The 23,404-nt window shown below is 39.1% G+C and overlaps 1 protein-coding gene across 1 annotated transcript; it reads left to right on the top strand.

Annotated features, from left to right (window-relative positions):
• Positions 1 to 1,436: 1,436 nt before the first annotated feature.
• Positions 1,437 to 22,807, top strand: XB5953480.S (uncharacterized XB5953480 S homeolog). The gene is made up of 9 exons (NM_001371828.1): positions 1,437 to 1,683; positions 2,870 to 3,091; positions 5,228 to 5,434; positions 6,947 to 7,180; positions 9,025 to 9,178; positions 16,837 to 16,946; positions 17,970 to 18,083; positions 19,254 to 19,400; positions 22,176 to 22,807. The coding sequence occupies exons 1-9, from the start codon at positions 1,579 to 1,581 to the stop codon at positions 22,308 to 22,310; spliced, it is 1,428 nt and encodes a 475-aa protein (NP_001358757.1). The 5' UTR covers positions 1,437 to 1,578; the 3' UTR covers positions 22,311 to 22,807.
• Positions 22,808 to 23,404: the final 597 nt, after the last annotated feature.

Genomic DNA, 23,404 nt, shown 5'->3' with positions numbered 1-23,404 from the left:
TAAATAATAGTCAAGATAATGTTTATAGGTGACAACTTCACCATACATATACTAAATATTGGTGCCTGTATGGTCACTTTTAAACTTTACCACTTGCTGCAATCAGTTTGGTGGAGGGGTCACCTGCAGGTGGGCCGGGTCCCCCAAAGATCAACCGAGATGGATGTCTCCTTCAACTTACACCTCTGATTCATACCCACATTGACTAAGTAAAAACTGTAACTTTACCAACATGGGGGTAAATTTACTAAGCAGTGAAAATTCACCAGCGACGGCTTCGCACCCATCTCAACACTTCACCAGGCGATATTCCGCTGGGACAACGCTAATTTACTAAGATGCAAAGTTTTGTCCTGGGTGACGGACACTGGCGAATTTTCGATATCGTTACTTTGGCAATGCGAGCAATTCAAAGCAAAGATTTGCTTTCAATTCTGCCTAGCGCAAATTCGTTAGAGGTCTTGCACTCAGGTTAATTTGCATATGGCGGGAAATTTAAAGTCGAATGGACGTCTTTATGTTATATGTTGCAGCAAATACATTACATTTCCACTGTTAATTACACAAGTCCAGGGAACCTTAATAAAGACAATAGAGTTGTTATAATGCCCTACACATGAGCCCACTGTATAGTTTATGTTCCATATGTTAATAAATGTATGGGGGAAACCAGTTACCCAAAAAAAATTTTTAGGACTTTTACAGGTAATCACTCTGAAAAAAGGAAAAGACGCCAGCATTTTTTGAACTTGATGCTTTTTCCACTAAAGAATATGATTTAAGTAATAGAAGATTGAGGAAGATCTATTGTACTGTGCCTGGTCTGAGCTGGAGAAGGCAACTCTGGCAAAAGAGGTAACTTTCAGTAAAATCCGCATTTTAGGGAATTTGCGGAGTAACGTCCATTCGCCAGAGCCAACTGTCGCCTGGCGATAGAGTGCGAATGAGCGCTAGCGCCTGTCTCTTTCGAAGCGAATTGGCGTCTGCGCCTGTTAGTAAATTGGCGATGTCCCTGCAGGCGATAACGCTGGCGAATTGTCACTAGTATTAGCCTCTTCGCCCTTTAGTAAATCTGCCCACATGGTAATTAGTACCTACAGCAGCTTAAAGGACTATTTTGCAGGTGTCTGTTATTTGGGAAAAAATTGTTCCTAAAAATACAGCGAAAGCATTTTTGACCCTCATATTAACAAACAAGCCCTTGTAATAATATTGCTCAAGGCACCCACCCACCCTTCACTTCTTTTATACCGACTATATGAACTTGCACCGCAGCTATGCATACGTGTTTAATGTGGCCCAATGTATTCATGAGTTGGGAAATAACCATTACTCAGACAATATCCCTGCAGCACCAGTTTGTTACATCATTTGTGACTCAGCCCATTTATGCAGGAACTGCAACGATGGAGGGTTGGGCAGAGTGATTTCGTTATTGATTCTGATTGATGCAATCTTGCTCATACCACACACAATAAACACAGGCCACTTATTTCCTTCTGTCAACTATAAAAAGAGTCAAACTACTTCTAACTTCCACAAGCTGCATCCCTGCAAGGTCCTACTAGTCAGTTGACTATGGATAACCCAGGCTTTGAGCTGCAAGAAGATGGTCACTCAAGTATGGCACCTTCTAAAATTCCACAGAAGAACGTTTGTCCATATCCTTATTCCTTTGAACAGGTATGTATTTGCTTCACAGCCAATGCTGCATTTTGCTTTGTAGTCACTGGTTATATTCTTTTATCTAACTTACTTGAGTTACATGTGATATATTATGTTCCTGCACCATATCCCTGCATATCTAAACCAAGGATTGTAAACCTTCTGCAGGGGTGGCCATAGTGTTTCCAGTTGGACCTCAGCAACCTGAGATGTCAGTTTATTCTCCAAACTGTAGGGCTGCAGAAAGATTAAGCATTCCAAACCTCAAAACCAGTGAATTGCAACAAAACACCAGTTCAGCATTTCCTTTTTTGAAGCCTAGATGATCAAGACCATTATTACTAAACCATTTTTTCCCTTGAAGCATCACAATGGACTCATAATAAAAGTCACAACTTTTTATTATTTTCTATTAATGCTCACAATTCAATCAGATCTTTTTCTTTCAAACATGTAACTAGTAAATCCTGCCTGCTGATTGGTTGCTGTGGGTTACTAGAGCTGGTGAAAGTTTGTTGAATTAATTACACGACCCATAATCCCTAACAAGGAGACCTGAATGCATTTGTATGTCTATATGGGAAGGGTCATTAACTCCTGTTTAATTTCCATTTAACTAGGGACTGGGCTACCTCTATGCGAGTGTCTTTCTCTTTCAGATGGGTGCCAGGAGCAAACCTAGATGAGGCAAAAGATATTTAGAATCAACAGGGAAGTAGTAGAAATTGGGCACAAGTGGAGTGCATTGGAGAGCACAGGGGTATTGCTTCACAGCCAAGAAATGATCAGGGTTGGAGCTAAGACCTAGAAGAAGGAACACACATTCTAGAGGGGGCAGCAGGGGGGTAACTACAGAGGAAGCAGACCCTGTGGCTGCAGGAGGCCCAGGAGGTATGTAAGGCCCTAATTAATGAGCAATTTCCTTGTATATTGGTGAAACAGGACAACCTTTGGATATGCTGAGGTACATAAAATTAATTTGTTGTGGGGCCAGTAACATCTAGTTACACCAATGGAGGGCAGCAGGGAGTTGAGCTGAACTCAGGGAAAATGAGAACGAATTTCATAAATATGAAAGATTTGCATTTTTCCTAAAAAAGCATGAAATGGCTGTGTAACACTCTTCTTGGATAATTTAGCTTCATGGCATAATAAACTAGACTGGTCTCTGAATGAAACACACATTTTCCCACTTATTTTTCAGAATAAAAAATCCTCTTGCTCCCTGATGAAGATCTTTCTGGTCTGCTTTTTGGCGTGTCTGATAACCACGGCGATTGGAGTGTTGATATTATCTTTGGTTTATGTGGCACAAATTGGTCCCAAAACTGGCCAAGATAAAATGGATTCCACGGTGGAGGAAAAGCCTTCACAGAATAAAGCGGAGAGTCGATTCAGTTTTATGAATCATCTCAGTACATCCAAGGTAGGAGTTCATTTCAATATGGAAGCTAATTGAATTATAACATTGCATTGTATTCTCTTCTTTATAATATAAGTGTAGGGACCCATAGGTTCAATATGCCCCTATGGCTTTAAATCCCTACCCTTCCTCCTTTTCCCTAGTTGCTGTGCAAAAGAACATGTATCTAGTAATATTTACATATCCAGTGTTATTGGTCAAGAGGTGTAATGTCCACTTCCTACCACAGTTCCATATAGTGTGTGGAAAGGGGTGGATCTTACACTTTGGCTTCTGGTGCCCTTACCATGTAGATGTTCCCATTGAGTCTGGGTACACCAAGGCCCAGTAAAGCCATTGCCCTAAAGGGACAGCACCTTTAGTGTCTGCGTCGGGGACCAGGGAACCCTGTGAACGAGTTTTAGCTAGATACAGGTTATATCTGTTATAGACTCTCTAGGAGAGTGAGATAGAGAGTACAGATAGTAAGAGCAGCTTTGTGCTCCATCAAGGATCTGTAGCAGGGAGTAGCTTCCCAAGGCTCCTAGATTTCCTTTAGTGCAGGGACCACAGTGGATAGGGCATCAGGCTTAGACTCCTTCCTCCTGACCACTCTACTGGTTGGGATCCGGACCACTTCAAAGTATATCTACCGGGGATTCCTATTGCTGCTTGACTACAATGCCTAATGGGAGTCACATTCCTCAGCTGTGTCATCCACCTGTTCTAACCTATGATTTTACATCTGCCTATACCTCTTATTGACTGTAAGTAAACCTGAGGATAGTTGTCTCGTACAAATAAACGATCATTCTTTTGTTTCACCATAAGAACCTCCTGGTGTCCATCGTTATTCTTATTTGACTGCACAGTAGCCTGAGAGTTGTAGTTCTTCTACACGCTTCACTGAAATCTTCCACTTAGCAAAGGCCCTAGCCTGAAGTGTCAGCCTAGGACTGGTTAAGTCTTTCCAACATAACGACAAACCCTTTGTACATTTTTATGGTGCAATGTTCCATATACGTTGAATATCCATTAACTTAGTATCATATTAGGTTGAAAAAAGACACATGTCCATTAGGATCAACCTTTTAGTTTTTTGGTTTTTGTAGCTGCCTAACTGCCAGTTGATCCAGAGGAAGGCAAAAAACCCATCTGAAGCCTCTCCAATTTGCCTCAGAGGGGGAAAAATGCCTTCCTGACTCCAAAATGGCAATGGGACCAGTCCCTGGATCAACTTGTACTATGTGCTATCTCCCATATCCCTGTATTCCCTCACTTACTAAACACCATCCAACCCCTTCTTATACCTATCTAATGTATCAGCCTGTACCAATGATTCAGGGAGACAATTCCACATCTTCACAGCTCTCACTGTAACAAACCCCTTCCCAATATTTAGCTGGAAACTCTTTTCTTCTAATCGGAATGGGTGACCTTGTGTCAGCTGGAAAGACCTACTGGTAAATAAAGCATTAGAGAGATTATTATATGATCCCCTTATATATTTATACATAGTTATCATATCTCCCCTTAAGCGCCTCTTCTCCAGCAGGAACATCCCCAATTTGGCCAGTCTTTCCTCATAGCTAAGATTTCCCATACCTTTTACCAGCTTAGTTGCCCTTCTCTGTACCCTCTCTAATACAATCATGTCCTGTTTGAGTGATGGAGACCAAAACTGTACGGCATATTCTAGATGGGGCCTTACCAGTGCTCTATACAGTGGGACCCCCTCCTCCCGTGAATCTCTGCCCCATTTAATACAGCTCAAGACCTTATTTGCCCTTGATGCTGCTGACTGGCATTGCTTGCTACAGACAAGTTTATTATCTACAAGGACTCCAAGGGCCTTTTCCATAATGGATTTGCCTAGTGCAGTCTCATTAAGGGTATAAGTGGATATTTTTACATCCCAGGTGCAGGACTTTACATTTATCAACATTGAATCTCATTTGCCACTTAGCTGCCCAGATTGACAGTTAGTCAAGATCCTGTTGCAAGTGCCACATCCTGGATGGAATTAATTGGGCTGATAATTTTGTGTCATCTGCAAACACTGATACATTACTTACAATAACCTCCCCTAAGTCATTAATGAACAAGTTAAATAAAAGTCACTGGTAAACTCCATTTTCCATTATTTCATTTATATTCAAGGTTTTTACATTTGAAGGGGGTGCCATCCAGTGGGCACGATTTAGGAACAACCCCAAGGATTACTCTACTGCAGCAGAAATGAGGTTTGGAGCTAGTATCAACAAACATCAATCCAAAACGACTTTGGGCACCTTACGGATCGTAAGCCAAGGACTGAGAGTCCCACACTGGCATTTTAATGCAAATGAACACGGGTACCTGCTCCAGGTATGTGAGTCTTGTTTTATTTTCTGTATGTGACTACAGGTATCTTTATAGCAGTTATAGGAGAAGGAAAGGCTACAATTCAGTAAACTTCATCAGAAAGGTCTATATAAATAAACCAGTAAACCCTCAAAGTAATGCTGCTCTGAGTCCTCTGTCAAAAGAAACACCACATTTCTTTCCTTCTATTGTGTACTCATGGGCTTCTGTATCAGACTTTCTGTTTTCAGCTTAAACCTCCAGGGCTAGGGCTTGAGCATGCTCAGTTTGCTCCTCTCTCTCCCTCCTCCCCTCTCTGCTGTAATCTGAGCCCAGAGCTATAAGTGAACAGGGAGAGACTCAGGCAGGAAGTGATGTCACACCAAGCTAATATGGCAGCTAATATCCTAAACAAACAGAGAGAGAGTTTCTAGAGCTGTTTACTCAGGTATGGTAAAGCATTCTGCAGAATAAATATAGTGTTATAGGTTGCACTGTTGAGGCAAATCTATTGGCAATAAACTGCTTCAGTAGTTTTCCTTCTCCTTTAAGGATCTCATTGTCCTACAAGTGTTACTAGTTTTGTGACTGTGCAACTGTTAAGAAACTTACATATTAACATTTAGGGGCATATTTACAAGGATGTGAAGGTGAACACATCAATTGGCGTGCACACCTGAAAACTAAGCTTGTGAATCTAAATGCTGGATGTCCTTCTGCATATTTATCAAGGGTCGAATTTCAAATTGAAAAAACTGCGAAATTCGAATTCAAAAAGACCAACCAAAATTAAGTCGAAGTTTTTTTTTGGTCGAATGTGTTCATTTTCAATCTAATCGGTCTGTATTCGGCCGAATTCTAATCGCTCAAATCGAAGTAATAGCACATTCGATGGAATTCGATTCAAAGTTTTTCCCCCCAAAAAACTTAGATTTTTCAAAGTCCACCAATTGACTCCAAATGGGTTCTAGGAGGTCCCCCATAGGCTAAAACAGCAATTCGGCAGGTTTTAGATGGCAAATGCTTGAAGCTGAATTTTTAAAGAGACAGTACATGATAAATTTCGATATTTGTGTACTTCTAGTCGAAGTACACAAAAAATAGCTCAAAATTCGATTTTTTTTTCATACGAAAATTCACTGCGACCTTTGATAAATCTGCCCCATATTGTATAAGAAATTCTCTACTTTTCAGATGATCTCAACACCTTCATCAGGCCCAGATTTGTCGAAAGGCCACCAAGGCCCGGGCCTAGGCCACAGGATTTTAGGGGGACGGCATTCTTTCCAACCACGTTCACATTGGTTCAGAAACACTGGGAATGAGTGAAAAAATACAATAGAAAAATTTCCTGTGTGCCAATCCCCAGTGCTCCAGACCTGATAATGAACAGCAGCAGGCCTAGACCCAACGGCTATGTAAATCCGACCTTCATAAAAAAATGTTGAGAGATCTGATTTTTTAGCAATGAATTTAGTTTTGGTTATACCAGAAGAAACCTCTTGATTTAAATTTTTCTTTGCTCTGTTTCTTTAGGGTAAAGCATGGATTGGGGTTGTAGATGAAGGGGGGAGTACAGTCACCACGTACAATGTTACTGCCGGCCAGGTCGTTTTTTTTCCGAAAAACACTCTGCACTGGGTGAAGAGCGTGAGCACCGAAGACTGTCTTTTTGTGCTCTTCTTCACTACTCATGATGAACTAAAAACCCTTGATGTAGATGATGCTTTTTTTGGTACACCAGAAGATATTGCTTCAAGATCATTAAAGGTGGGTACGACATATAGGGACACATTGGTCATGAGCGATGAAGAACATCTGAGTTGTCTCATGTATCATCAACCTGACCACTGAGGAAACCATTAACCTATCTTCCCTTGATGTCCTCCATACCTTTAGAAATCTCTACAAAGCAATATCAGTCAGGGCTACTTATACCCTAAAAATGTCTTCAAAAGAACAGCATTTTGATCAAATTAAAGGAGAACTAAACCCCCCTTACCATAAGCCCCCTAAACTTCCTCTCCCCCCAATGAGCATTAGTAAAAGAAAACCCTTTAAAAAAATCTGACCCTTAAAGGGGTTGTTCACCTTTGTGATGTAGAGAGGAATATTCTGAGACAATTTTCAATTGGTTTTCATTTTTTATTATTTGTGGTTTTCGAGTTATTTAGCTTTTTATTCAGCAGCTCTCCAGTTTGCAATTTCAGCCATCTGGTTGCTAGGGTCCAAATTACCCCAGCAACCATGCATTGATTTGAATAACAGACTAGAATATGAATAGGGGAGGGCCTGAACATTAAGGGGCAGATTTATCAAGGGTCGAATTTCGAATTTGAAAAACTTCAAAATTCTAGTTCAAAAAGACCAACTGAAATTAAATCAAAGTTTTTTTTGACCGATTAGGTCAGTTTTCAATCGAATTCAAATGGTACGATTCAAAGTTTTTCCCCAAAAAAACCTTAGATTTTTCAAAGTCCACCAATTGACTCCTAATAGGTTCTAGGAGGTCCCCCATAGGCTAAAACAGCAATTCGGCAGGTTTTAGATGGCGAATGGTCGAAGTCAAATTTTCAAAGAGACAATACATGATAAATTTCAAAATTCAAATTTTTGAATTATTTTCAAATTCGAATCGAATTTGGACTATTCCCTAATCGAAGTACACAAAAATTAACTGGAAATTAGAATTTTTAATTCAAATTTTCACTTCGCCCTTTGATAAATCTGCCCCTAAATGTGTATCTTTACAAAACAGTTGTTTTTTTTACATGGGGTCATGTTGGTAAGCTGGAAAGAGTCAGAAGAAAAAGTATTAAAAAATTATAAAAATAAATAAATAATGAAGACCACCTGAAAAGTTGCTTAGAATTGACCATTGTATAACATACTAAAAGTTAACTGAAAGATGAACCACCCTTTTAAATGCGCCAGGAAGTTTAGGGGGCTTTTGGTAGGGGGGGGTTTAGTTCTCCTTTAAGTCAACCAGGAAACTCCACACACTGGCACATACTATTAAGAGCACAATTCTATTATCACTTTGAGGCATATTTATCAAGGGTCGAATTTTGAATTTGAAAAACTTCGAAATTCGAATTCAAAAAGACCAACCGAAATTAAGTTGAAGTTTTTTTTGGACAAATAGGACTGTTTTTGATCGAATAGATCCGTATTCGGCCAAATTAGAATCGTATGAATTGAAGTAATAGCACAATCGATCCAATCTGAATCTAAGTTTTTCGCCAAAAAAAACTTAGATTTTTGAAAGTCCACCAATTGACTCCAGATAGGTTCTAGGAGGTTCCCCATAGGCTAAAACAGCAATTTGGCAGGTTTTAGATGGTGAAAGGTCAAAGTACATGATCAATTTCAATATGCGAATTTTCGAATTTTTTTCATATTCAAATTGAATTTGGACTATTCCTTAGTCGAAGTACACAAAAAATAGCTCTAAATTCGAAAATTCACCTCGATCGTTGCTAAATCTGCCCCATAATGTTTTAGAAGCGTTAGAGAATCCATATTAAATTTGCAAAGGCAACTGTGTGTATTTATTCTGTTACCAATTTTCATTGCTTTCCCCCTATAAAAATTGTGTTATTGTCTCGTTTCAGCCTGAAGGAGGAGTGCAGTTTATCAGGACGTTTCGGAAGCCAATAGAAGATCAAGCAATAAACCTCCCTGCCAACCTAAAAGAGCTGATTAATAACGCGAGCTATGATCAGTCGGCCAACGCTTCTGTCTGGAAGTATTTCTATGATCTGAAAGGTATTTATGTTATTACTAGATAACTATGGGCATGGGAAACAGTTGTTATCATATTTTAACTGTATTAATCTGTAACCCAGATTTGGCTGAGAAAGACAAATACCAACTAGTGAGCATGGTAGATAGTGATGGGTGAATTTGTCCCGTTTTGCTTTGCCAAAAAAATTGCGTATTTCCTGCGAAATTCGCAAAATGACGCAAAATATGCGAAACGCGTGTCAATTGGCGTCAAAATTATTTTCACATGTGTCAATTTTGGTGCCCACGAAAAAATTCTATCTATTTTGTCCAAATGCATTAAAATCAATGGGCGTCCAAATAATTTTGACGCACAATATTTTTATGGCCGCGACTATCCTGACGTGCGCCCAAATTTTTCCGATGCGCCCGATTTTTCGCCAGCTAATTTGCACCTGCCAATCACTAATGGTAGAGCATGGGCTACACTGGACCCTCTTTCAGTAGGACTGGCTTCCGCTTAATGGAAAGAGCATATGAGGGTGTTGTTGAACTACACCTCTGAGCTGCCAAAAAGTGTTAAACTACAGAAAAAAGATGTGAGGGGTTATTTTCAAACAACAGGCTTTATTCAATATAAAGCGCCAGAGGGTGAAGAATACTCACGGCACATGAGTAGTGGTAGTAACAAATGGCAAGTACAATCACAGGTGCAGCAGATACAGACACAGAAGGGCACCACTGAAGGAATAGCAGGGGGAGTTGAAGTATAGAGCTTCCAGGTTGTCAGTACCTCATATGGTCCAGATCCCCTACAGTAGATGTAGAACAATTACCTGATTCCTTTGTCAATACTGCGGTCCCTTCACTACAGGCAGCAGGGCCTGAAGGAGAGCTACTCCCTTCTATCCTCCTTGGTGGAGCTCAAAGCTGCTCTTACAACTAATTCTCATGGACTTACTCCTCCTAGAGAGTGCTATAACAGTGACTATCCTGCACACTAGCTAACCTCATTCACTGGGTACCTGCTCCCCAACTTCTCTAAAGGGGTTTTCCATTCAAGGCCTAACACTTCTGGGGCCTTGTTGATTCCAGTCCACCCAGATGCAGGCCAAACAGGAAGGACCTCCCCTTACCAAGCACTATGTTACAGTGAGGCAGGAAATGGTCATCAACCTATGGGCCAATGAACTGGGTATGCAAAATAAGTAGAAATTTACATTGGTTTTAACCCAGCAACAAGGAAAGGAGGCACTGGTAGGGAATGAAGCCATAGGGGCCATGTTCCTATGGCTCCCTACAAATAATTATTTGCTGTTGTGATGTTGCAACTGATAGATTATAACTCACATGTACACCACCCACTTTCACTAAAAGTATGAGATGTTCAGGAGCAATATAAAGGTTTATGCAGATAATAGAAGTCCTATAATTATGGAGGGGACAAGTTGTACATCCCAAGATCCCAAGGAGTTGCACCTACCTCTGTATGTAGCACATGTTTGAGGGAAGGAGCTGTTGCTTGGTGGAAGGCTCTGGAGTCCTGTACTTAACACCAGCTCAAGGCAGGAGCACATTTTAAGCCCTATGGGGTAGGGTCCTCTGGCCTTTTCCTTGTCACTGAGCACTTAATCTGTATTGTAATTATATTTTTTATATTTATGTGAATTGTATTTCTAATAATGTACTTATTGTTACTTTTTATTCCAATGACCCCTTGTTTGTTACTACTAATTTATTGTTTTGTTGTACAGTGCTTTGCCCTTGAGGAGCGCTTTACAAATAAAAATATACATACAAATATGTAAAAGTACATCCCCTTTATAATACATTAAGGGCAGATTTATCAAAGGTCGAATTGAAAATTTTAATTAAAAAAAAAAAATCCTCCCATTACTCTGCCCCTCATAAGGTCTCTACTAGAATAGATCATATTTTTATTACCTCTCCTATAGTTACATCACTCCAATCAGCTAAAATGATTAATATTGGGTGGTCTGATCACTGCCCGGTATCGATAGGTCTGTCCCTTGCTTCTGCCACCGCTCCGGGCCGGCAATGGCGACTCAATGAGTCTCTCTTGAGCTATCCCGAGGTCGTGGCAGAAATAGGGGAGAATCTAGAAAGGTATTTTCTTGAAAATGCTTCCTCTGTGGCAACTGAAACAACATTATGGGAAGCCCACAAACCAGTAATTAGGGGGGTATTTATCAAGATAGGTTCCCAAAGGAAAAAAACAAGGGACAAAGCGGTTAATGTGTTGGTTAAAGAACTTGATAGGATATCAGAACTGTATACGAGTAAACCTACAGAGGCCCTTTTATCCCAGGTGCAACAAGGCCAAAGGAATCTAGATCTTCTCTTAACATCTAGGGCAGAGAAAACCTTGAGATGGGCTAAACATAAATTATATAGCTCCCTTGATAAGCCAGGTAGGATGCTAGCTCGGAAATTAAACGAGAGGGATAATCCATCCCCGATACATAGAATTAAGACTGCACAAGGCCCTATATCAGGGAACCCACGGAAGATAGCTGAGACATTTGAGCAGTTCTATCAGAAGTTATATACCTGCCCGGGCCCGTCTGGACCTGAGGCAATACCCAAATTCTTTAGAGATTTTGAGCTACCTCAACTCTCCCCTGAGCAATCCTCTTTGATAGAGGAAAGTATAACGGTGGAAGAAGTAGCATTGGCGATTAAGCAGCTCAACTCCAATACAGCTCCAGGCATCGACGGCCTTACCAATATGTACTATAAAAAATTTTCAGTTGAATTAACTCCATATCTAACTGACATGTTTAATGGCCTGAGAGGGGGACAACGATTTCGACCGGAATCTGTGCAAGCTAAAATCTCGGCCATACCTAAGCCGGATTCTGATTTATATGACTGTAAAAACTATAGACCGATTTCGGTCTTAAATACAGACATTAAGATCTTAGGGAAAATTATAGCAACACGGATTAATACTTTTTTCCCGTCTATAATAAATAAGGACCAAGTGGGCTTTGTTCCGGGGCGTCAGGCCTCAGACGCTATTAGACGTTTAATCCTGCTAACACAATACGCTGTCACTAAAGGGATTAAATCTATGATCCTTAAATTGGACATATGTAAGGCCTTCGATTCTTTATCGTGGGACTATCTTTATTACGTTCTCAGAAAATGGGGGTTTGGATCAAATTTACTGTCGTGGGTGACTGCGTTATATGATAGGCCCTCAGCTGTGGTCAATATAGCAGGCTTTGTCTCTAATCCATTTCAGATCTTCAGGGGGACGCGCCAGGGGTGTCCCCTATCTCCGATTTTATTTAACCTGGCAATTGAACCACTAGCTATAGCGGTCCGTTCTAACCCAAATATTGCTGGTATTGAGGTAATGGGTCACCAACACAAACTTAGTCTTTTCGCAGACGATTTGTCCCTTACCATTTCTAAACCCCTTACGTCACTTCCAAATTTATATGGATTATTAGATAGATTTGGTAAAATTTCAGGGTTACAAATTAACCATAGCAAAACTGAAGTCTTAAATATTAATCTCCCCCATGATATGGAAAAGTTACTTAAACTAAACTTCGACTTCCATTGGCATCCTAATTATATTTCGCTATTAGGTATTAAATTGACCAGATCATATGATCACTTATTTAAATTTAATTATCCCCCACTGTTTAAGGTCCTATCCTCTCTTCTGGAGAAATGGAGCTCCCACCATATCTCATGGATAGGCCGTATAAATTCTGTAAAAATGACACTTCTGCCGAAATTGTTATACTTATTTAGGACTTTACCGATCCCAATTCCATCAGGACATCTTAAGAAGTTTGAATCCAAGGTATTAAAGTTTGTGTGGGCAAGTAAAATACCAAGAGTCAATAAAAATACTTTATTCCAACCTAAAGATAGAGGGGGGCTGGGTCTCCCCAAGCTATCCTATTATTATCAGGCTGCCCAACTAGCACAGATTCTTACCCTACATACCCGGGAGGATAGTCCTCATTGGGTGGCACTGGAAGGTGCATTTACAGGATCCTGCTCCCCTCTTGCACTTATTTGGAATCGAACAGATGGGAAATTTAAACAGACAAGCAAATGCTTACAGCATACCTTGAAACTCTGGGGTGCTGTTGGTAAACATATTCAGCTGAAAACTCCTGGAAGCCTATTGGCGCCCTTGTTCCAGAACCCACAGTTTCCACCGGGGTTACAAACATTCCGATTTAAGTGGTGGTTGGATAGGGATATTAGAACAGTGGGGCAATTATGTAACTCCTCAGGACCTCTGTCTTTACAGAAATTGATAGATAAGTTTTCGGTCCCTTTAACAGAAAGATTTAGGGCACAGCAACTGTATCATTTTGTCTCTACATATTGGCAGGTACAAGATGTGGATAATAGGGAGACATTTTTTGAAAACTGGTGCGCCCGATCCCCTAGAATACAAAAAGTGGTTTCTATGCTATATAACAAGTTTTTTGGGTCTTCTCCATCTTCAATGTTGCCCTATATGTCAGCTTGGCAAGAGGATATATCAAGGGAAATAGCCTTGGAAGACTGGGACCAGATTTGGAGTTCAATTAAAAGGTCATCTAATAATGTATCCTTACTAGAAACAAACTATAAAGTTTTATTTCGTTGGTACTTAGTCCCCACTCGTATAGCTAAATTTGTTAATACAGCAGACCCTAATTGCTTTAGAGGTTGTGGGGAGTCAGGTACAATGATCCACACTTGGTGGACATGTCCCCAGGTTAGGAGATTCTGGATAAGGATCTTCAACATGATCTACTCAGTCTTCGAGGTTTCCATCCCAAAAGATCCACTGGTGGCTCTCCTGGGTAAAAAACCGGATGCCCTCACTAATACCCAGTTTAGCCTACTTGGATTTATCTTACTGTCAGCCAAAAGAACGATAGCTGGTGCATGGAAGCAAAAACAAATTCCAATAGAGCCAGTTAAATCCAGAATAGATTGGATTATGTCCCAAGAGAAAATGATGAGCATCCTCCAGGATACTCACTCGAAATTTCTAGTAGTATGGAATCCTTGGATTGAATATAGGTATGGATCGGGAATGCCAGACAATCTTTTATCATTATAATAGTATAAAAATACTTGTTCATGTGTAAATGTAAGCAGTTGAGGTGAAATGTATAGTTTTGGACTGTACTGTATTGGGGGTTTTTTTTTTTTTTTTTTTTTTTTTTCCTCTTTAGGCACTAATAGAGATTCGATCACCATGATTAACGAGAGTTTAATAGAAAGGTCATAGAAACCCTAGAGACACGGGAGTTAGTAATATGTGCCCTTTTCGGGCCTCTACTTGGGCACGAGTTTGAATCTAAGCACAAAATTTTTTTTTTTTTTTTTTTTTTTTCTCCTTTTTCACTCTCACCTTTTATTCTCTCCTCACATTTAATATTGATATGGGTCAGTTATATATGACCCTCTTAAGTTGTGGTACACTTGCTATGATACCTATAATAATTGTTTAGGCCCCATATAACGTCATTAGTTAGGGGAATACGGTAACGTCACGTTAACTGGGTATTTCACTTTTTCCGTTCCCTCCCCCTTTTTTTTTTTTTTTTTTTTTCGTTGTTTGTGTTGTAAGATTAATACTATTCTGTAATCTACAGTATTGTGTCTTGTCCTGTTATTTGTGATTTAAAATAATAAAAAGATTGAAATAAAAAAAAAAAAATCTAATTTCTGAGTTAATTTTAGTGTACTTCGACTAGGGAACAGTCCAAATTCGATTAGAATTTTAAAAAAAATGAAAATTTGAATATCGAAGTCGAAGGATTTACCGCATTTAGTTCGATCGGACGATCGAAGGAAAAATCGTTCGATTAAATCCTTCGAATTCAACAATTCGAATGATTTTAATCCATCGATCGAACGATTTTCCTTCGATCAGAAATTGCTCAGAAAGCTTATGGGGAAGGTCCCCATAGGCTAACATTGGTGCTCGGTAGGTTTTAGTTGGCGAAGTAGGTAGTCAAAGTTTTTTTTAAAGAGACAGTACTTCGACTATCGAATAGTCGAATAGTCTAACGATTTTTAGTTCGAATCGTTTGATTCGAAGTCGTAGTCGAAGGTCGAAGTAGCCAATTCGATGGTCGAAGTAGCCAAAAAAAAACGTAGAAATTCGAAGTTTTTTTAAATCGAATCCTTCACTTGAGCTTAGTAAATGTGCCCCTCAATGTCTCTTTAAAAATTCGACCATTCGCCATCTAAAACCTGACGAATTGCTGTTTTAGCCTATGGGGGACCTCCTAGAACCTATTTGAAGTTTTTTTTGGTAAAACATTTAATTTGAATTTGATCGAATGCACTATTACTTCAATTTGTACGATTCGAATTCGGATGAATTCAAATGAATACGGACTACTCACCTGCAAAAAAACTTTAAAAAAAAAATGTTGTTTGGTCTTTTTTAATTCAAATTTCAAAGTTTTTTAAATTCGAAATTCGACCCTTGATAAATCTGCCCCTTAATGAGGATATTGGATGTCTAGAAACGTGTATGTTGAAACACACATTGGGAAATGTGTGGTTTGAAAGCAAATAGAATGTTACTTGTAACTGAATTACCACTTCCTTTGAGTTTGATTCCCTGCTGGTTATACCTCAGTCGTCCTTACACCAATTGTCTCATTTTATTTCTGTCAAATAGAAATGTAAACATGTGACTTTATTATTATTATTATTATTATTATTTTTCTTCTAGGCTTAGCTTGTAGAAGGTAGGCCACAAAATTTCTTGGCTCACTAACTAAATTTTTTTTAAGAAAAACTGTAGGTGGTGCTCTATTTTCAATGTTAATGTAATAAGTGTAAAAACTGCTAATATCTTGGAAAAACAAAATAAAATTAGATAATAAAACACAAATGAAAATAACAAAATAATTCAATAAAAATCTCAAATAAAAATGATAATCGCAGAAGTACTCAGAAGAGCAATATGAGCAATTTTCCATTAATCTATTTCATTACAGTATCAAGGCCTGCAACATACTGAAAGTTTTCATGTTAATACATATTAAGGGGGTTATTTATCAAAGGTCGAATATTAGAGTTATGTAATTTTTTTAACTCTAATAAATTTCATTTTATTCACAATTCGAAGGGTGTGTTATTTTTAAAAAACATTGAACCCTATTTGAATTCAATTTTCCTCCAAAAAAATACTCGACTTTAGCGCATTCATTTTTTTTTTTTTTGAAGCGCAACATTTTTTTCCCCTCATTGGCGTCATTTTCAAATGAAACTTGGCAAAAATTTGTCTCATCACTACTTTTGACATCTTCAAATAGTTCAAGGCACCTCTGCCATTGACTTCTACATGAACTCGGCAGGTTTTAGGTGGAGAATAGATTTAGATTTAGAAAATTTAGAACTGTTTCCAGGGTCGAGATGTGATCAATCTCAAAATCAAATTCAAATTCGAGTTGGTGGTTTTAAATTCGAATTTCTTAGTTTTGACCACAAAAAAAACGAAAATTCGAATTTATCATTCGAACCTTAGTAAATCTGTCCCTTGATATATCTTTGTTGACCACAAAAACAGTTTATAAATAGAAAAACAGATTTTTAAAACATTAAACAGTGTAGATTTCTGGTTCACTGTAACCGATGTGAGCAATTTCAGTTATACTTATTTCTACTTATTTCTACTTATTTTCTTGTAGGCTCCAGAGAATTTGTCTTCCCAGGGGGCATCATTCAGTGGGCACGATATCGCAAAAATGGAGTTGGCTTAAATGAGAATGAACGAATCTACAGTGAATCTTTAAATCAGGTAAACGTGATCACAGGTTTGTATTTTTTTATTAATATGTCTATTAATGTGTTTGAGTGAAATAATAGATCATTGGAGTTACACTCTCCTATTTTTTATCATCACTAGTCAACCCCTAGTTAATTAATTTTTTGAAGCTATTTTCCTACAATATGCTTCCCATTAAAGGACCAGTAACATCAAAAAAAATTTAAAAAAAATTTGTTTATATGTAACGAAAAAAAAACACCAAGACATATTTAACTTTAAAGTCGTAAAGTCTTTATTTACTCCGCTTGCGCTCCTCATCAGAAAAGGCGACGATCTATGGTGCGGTGCTCGATTTCTCCTCCTTGGCTATCTCCTATAGAAGGCAGGGAGGAGAAATCGAGCGCGGAACGATGGATCGCCGCCCTGTCGCCTTTTCTGAAGTTTTACCCCGGGCAAATGCCCCTAACATTTTACTTACCCCTTCACGGTCGCCATCTTCAGCTGATTTGGTAATCTTCGGAATGAGACCGGTGCTTCGACAATTTCCATGAGTTTCGGCGCATGCGCAGTTGTTGCAAAACAGAAAATTGCTCCAACTGCGCTTGTGGCGCCACGCCGGTCTCATTCTGAAGATTTCCGAAGAGAAGAAGCTGGCGCCCGTGAACTCAGATGCCTGAATGTACATGAGGGGTTAGTAAAACGTTAGGGGCATTTGCCCGGGATAACACTTAGGCTGGGGGGAGGAGGGAGGGGAGCGTCTATGTAGGGTAGGGGTTTTTTTAACTTTAGGGTTGAATTCTCCTTTAAGTTGCATAATGGAATGTATAGGTTGATAAACCAAGGTCATTTACCCATAACTATATAGACGACAAGTGGATCTTATTGGCCTTTAGCTCCTTCAGTTGGGCTCAAGAATTTGAACTTGCCTACAGTTTGATCCAACCTTAGGACAGCTGAATTAGACCCAAATAGGAGAAAAAATCTGAGAGGGCTGAGGGCCCTCAAGTAAACGCCGGGAGAATTCTGTAACCCAGTTTCCTTTGTTCTGTCTAGAATGCCGACACACTCACCCTCGGGACACTACGGATATACTCAAATGGCCTAAGGCAACCGCATTTTCACTTCAACGCTCATGAGATGGGATATGTCATCAGTGGATGTGGTCAGGTAATTCCCTTACAGGCTTATTCATTTATGGTGATTTCCATAACCAAATATTTCCATAATTTCAGTTTCCCATACGCTCACCAAATATATCTTGTGGTTCGGGTGTCCATGCACAACTTGTTACACCCCACACACGGCTTCAAATTTGGGTCATTCGTCTCTCTCCAACAGCATTCTGGGTGCTGCCCCCCAAACAAGTAGAAAGGGGAGAGAGTCCAGCGAAATAACGCTCTGTGGACGCGCACTTCACAGGCTTTCTGATGCTGTTGAAATCTTGAAAGCTTTGGAATTTTGTTGAATTTGAATCACAGAAGGTCTATGAAGTGCGAGTCATTTGCCTTCAAATTCATTCAGAAATATAAATTCCCTGAATATGAATAACTTCCACTATCTAACTGCCATTGTAGGAGCCGAGAACCTTTCATTAGGTAGCTGGCTATGCAGAATTACTGAGAAGTAGAGAACATTTTATGAGCTAGCTGGCTAAGCATAGTTATTATAGTCTGGCCCACAAGGGAATTTATGTGACCTGATCTAGTTTTAGATTAACGTCATTTTGCAGTGGATTTTTAATTAATTACATGAACCACAAGCAATGAACCAAACATGGATATGAACCAATATTTTACTCATTATCAAATGTATCCCCCATATGTAAAAAAAGGGCACTATGTTGGTTCAGTAACCCAAATCAACCAATAAAATGTTTCGTGCTGGTTGGCTGTTATTGGAGATTATAGACCATTAGCAAACTTTGCACCTTTCATTACATTTCACCAACAGAACATAATTTAATGGAGTATCAAGAAGTATCCAAGAAGAGTCTTGAGAATATTTGACATTTCCTTATCTTATTGTAATACTACCCAGTGCAAGAAGGAGCTTAAAAGTAAACTCTGGAGAACCACAGCAATTTCACTGAAATTGCTGTGGTTCTCCAGAGTTTACTTTTAAGCTGATTTGGCAGTTTTGTGGCTTCACGGGGCTGCTACTCTGTTGGAGATACCCTGAAACACATGGAGTGAGGGACCACCAAAAATTTAAAACGACTAGTGCAAGAAGGAGGTATTTCCCAAGGCCAAATACAATGGACAGAATGGCTGTGCATAATTTATACTGTGCCTTTGATGAACCAGAAATGAAGAACTAACCGAGCAATTCTGTTCATAGATTGGAATTGTAGGGGATGAGCCTGTCCCTGAGTTTTCAGTGGGCATCGGTGATGTGTTTTTCTTTCCAATTGGGACACAGCATTACATCAAGAGCTCGTGCCTGGAAGATTTATTGATGATTTTGGCCTTCAGCACTGGAAACCAGGTGTGTTATAGATCTATATTTAATTGTGAGTAAATGGCCTGAGGTCTGTGTTTGGCTAAAGTGCTAGTAATGTATGTAACAAGTTGAGTAATTCCCATGTGTGTATGGAGTAACTGGGTATTCCTTTCCCTGAATCTTGCATTACATTTTGCGTTGGATGCAAATCTCTCAGTATTAATTGCAGTTGTGCAGCAAATACCTGCTGAGCATTATAGAGGTAGTTTATGCTTACGTTAACTTGTATGGCCTAGTTTGTAAAACCTGAGTAAAAGTGCAAAAAAGGGCGCAAAGGTCAATTCTTTGCATGTTCCACTTCTTACATGCTAGAGGAGGAGGTAGTTGGGCAGTGCGAAAGGGTCTTGCCATCATTCAACCATTGCAAGATAGAAGGGTTCATTTATAAACAGTGGGCAAATATGCACCTGGGCAGTGACCCATAGCGACCAATCAGTGATTCGTTTTTTTTCAGCCAGCTGCAGGTTAAACAATGAAACCAATCATCTGATTGGTTGCCATGGGTTACTGCCCATGTGCAAATTTGCCAGTGTTTATAAATGAGCCCCACAGAGCACTAGTGGCGGCATGTGCTGGGCAGCCCTGTACTTACTATGACAAGAACTAAATACAGGGTTCCCATGTGCTCCGGACCCTGTGCCAACTATCCCACTTGCACAAAGGCTCCATCGATTGGCCAAGAGAAAGTGTAAAGGTGGCCATAGACGCACAGATAATATCGTACAAAACAAATTTTACGTGTATGGTGGGAAAAGAGCCAACCGATATAGGCAGAAGACTTGGATATTGGTAGGCTGCTCGATCGGACTGGACGGAAAATTTTGATCGGTTGCCTTTGAAGGGACCCAAACATCGGCCATTGTTAGTGCTGAATCGTCAGATACAGGTAGAATTCTATTGTTTCTGTCTGTATATCTACCTGTATATCTGACGATTCAGCTCTATACCTGTGTATCCAAACGAACGATCTTTCTTGGAAAGATCTTTTCCAAGAAAGATCGTAATTGTTACGTCTATGGCCACCTTAAGAGCTTGCGGTGTTTACAGTTATATTCTACGAAAACTTTCAGTTTGTCTTTCCACCAATTCCAACTTTCCACTCCATATATGCTGTAGAGTGTGATAGCTGAACTTTTACAATCTGGATTTGGAGAATCAGTTGCCATCCATCCACATTTTACATGTTAGAGGACAGAATGGGCAGCCATCCAAACTCCAGATGTTGAAGAAGTGGATAGGCAACTTTCATACCTTGCTGGATCCAGAGAGATGCAGCTTGGCATTGGCTGAGGCAATAAAGGTTGTAAAAGTCAATGTTTACCGAACATTGAAAAGGGGACATTATGTTTCATGATAGGCCAGATCTTTAAGAATATACAGAGCAGAATAAAGCCTCTTCTATCTGTACAGGCTTCTAGTACACCCAGTGCAATTCAAGCGTAGCATCTAGGGATGCACCGAATCCATTATTTTGGATTCAGTCAAATCCCCGATTCCTTCAGGAAAGATTTGTCTGAAAACCAAATGGGAATCCTAATTAGCATATGCAAATTAAGGGTGGAAAAGGAAAAACTGTAACAAAAAATTAACTTCCTTGTTTTGTGTCAAAAAGTCCTGTGATTTCCCTTCCAGATCATACGCAAATTAGCATTCGGATTTGGTTCGGCCAGGCACAAGTATTTGGCCAAATCTGAATCCTGCTGACAAAGGCCGAATCCCAAACTGAATCCTGGATTTGCTGCAACCCTAGTAGCATCCCTTGTGTAAACTGGTGCAAAGGACAAAATCATTGTTTAGCATAGACTTGAACAGAAATCTCACGTGAGAAAAAGTGAGATAAGTTTTTCTGAACTGAATTGCATTTCAAATTGAATCTCATCCTTGAGTTTTCTCCTTTTTCTCACTGAATTGAATCTGGCCCATTACCTTTACTAAGGGCCAGATTTCTCAAAAGTCGAAGTGAAAATTCAAATGAAAAAAATTTGAATTTCGAGCTAATTTTTTGTGCAATGTGAAAATTCAAATTTAAAAATTTATCATGTACTGTCTCTTCAAAAATTCGACTTCAACTATTTGCTATCTAAAACCTGCCAAACTGCTGGCCTATGGGGGACCTCCTAGAACCTATAAACTGCAATTCGAATTCGATAGAATGGGCTATTACTTCGATTCATACAATTTGAATTTGGACGGATTAGAACGAATACGGACTATTCACCTGCAAAAATACATTTTGGTTGGTCTTTTTTACTTTGAATTTCGAAGTTTTTTTATATTCAAAATTCAACCCATGATAAATCTGAGCCTTAATGAGTATATTGGATCATATAGGGGCAGATTTATCAAAGGTCGAAGCAAAAATTCAAATTTGAGCTAATTTTTGTGTACTTCAACTAGGGAATAATTGAAATTGAAAAAAATTTCAAAATCCGGATTTCAGAATTTATCATGTACTGTCTCTTCAAAACTTCAACTTGGACCATTCACCTGCCAAATTGCTGTTTTAGCCTATGGGGGACCTCCTAGAACCTAATTGGAGTCAATCGGTGGAAAATCAAAGGTTTTTGTTTTGGGAAGTACTTCGAATCATTTGTTTCGAATGCACTATTACCGATCAAAAAAGGACCTATTCTGCCAAAAAAAAACCTTCGATTTCATTTCAGTTGGTCTTTTTGAATTCTAATTTCGAAGTTTTTCAAATTCAGAATTCGACCCTTGATAAATCTGCCCCTAAATGTATGTTTTTTTTCTGTTCCCCAGCTAAAAACCCTTGATATGGATGATTATTTCCATGCTACCTCTGATCACATCCTCGCTCAGCTTTTTCTAAAGAAACAAAAAGAATTCAAGAAGATCCCAGTTTTTACAGAGGACCAGGCAGTGAACATTCCTTAATTCAAGTTTAGGCGTATCATTCACCTTCATGTTGCCTTTGCTATATAACTTAGCATGCCGCTCTTATGTCTATCTCTAGCTATATCCAGGACTTCAACTTGGTTAAAGAGACAGGACATTTTCATAAATGCAGGAAGACTCCAATTTATGCACAAGGTAGAAGGTTTCTGGACTCTTCATAAGATCAGTCTACTTTATGGATTAAAATTTCAAGATTCTAGTCATGGGCATTGTAGTTTTGTAAATGTCGTTGACTATCATAATAACATCAAGATCAAGATCTGCTTTTGGAAGAGACCAACAATCAAGCAAATACTGTTTGGCAATTGTTTGGCCTTTAATGGGATCAGATTAGGGTCTATGAAGACTCATCAGAACTGAGTTGATCTTCTCTCACTCCCAGCTGCTGGGGCATCATCAGACTTCTTTCCAAGAGCATCAGTGGGGTGACTTTTTGGAGAAACGTATCTGAGTTTATTATACTGACCTGGCCAAAATCTGTTTTCTGTGATACATACTAACAGGAGGCAGGGTAAATTCAATTTTCTTCATGTGATTTTTTAGAAACTGATTTTTACATGATTTTCTAGTAGACTTAAGGTATGAAGATTCAAATTACGGAAAGATCCGTTATTTGGAAAACCCCAGGTCCCAAGCATTCTGGATAACAGGTCCCATACCTGTTTTTATATATATATATATATATATATATATAAGATAATCAAAGGACTCGCACTCCAATTCCTTTTTCGTGAATAAACGTGTTAATTTATTTTTAGTTGCATTTTTCCAACATTTCAGCCCACATTAGGGCCTTTATCAAGGATAATGTGGGCCGAAACGTTGGAAAAATGCAACTAAAAATAAATTAACACGTTTATTCACGGAAAAGGAATTGGAGTGCGAGTCCTTTGATTATCTTATCTGAACAATATTGACCCACGCACCCTAAATTGTTTGGAATATCTGGTAAGAGTGCATACACTGGATGGACTTATATATATATATATATATATACAATATCAAAACAGGGGGGTTGTGGGAGCACTCTAAAGGCTTTAAAGTATATATATATAAGTATAATAAATGCTATT

This window comes from Xenopus laevis, chromosome 1S (genome assembly GCF_017654675.1).
Source record: "Xenopus laevis strain J_2021 chromosome 1S, Xenopus_laevis_v10.1, whole genome shotgun sequence".
NCBI classification, from domain to species: domain Eukaryota; kingdom Metazoa; phylum Chordata; class Amphibia; order Anura; family Pipidae; genus Xenopus; species Xenopus laevis.
This window is presented reverse-complemented; position numbering and strand designations above follow the sequence as displayed.

Coding starts and splice junctions, on each gene's coding strand:
- XB5953480.S (NM_001371828.1), top strand. CDS start 1,579: ATGGATAACCCAGGCTTTGAGCTGCAAGAAGATGGTCACTCAAGTATG. Junction 1,684..2,869: donor ATCCTTATTCCTTTGAACAG/GTATGTATTTGC, acceptor CTTATTTTTCAG/AATAAAAAATCCTCTTGCTC. Junction 19,401..22,175: donor CCTTCAGCACTGGAAACCAG/GTGTGTTATAGA, acceptor TCTGTTCCCCAG/CTAAAAACCCTTGATATGGA.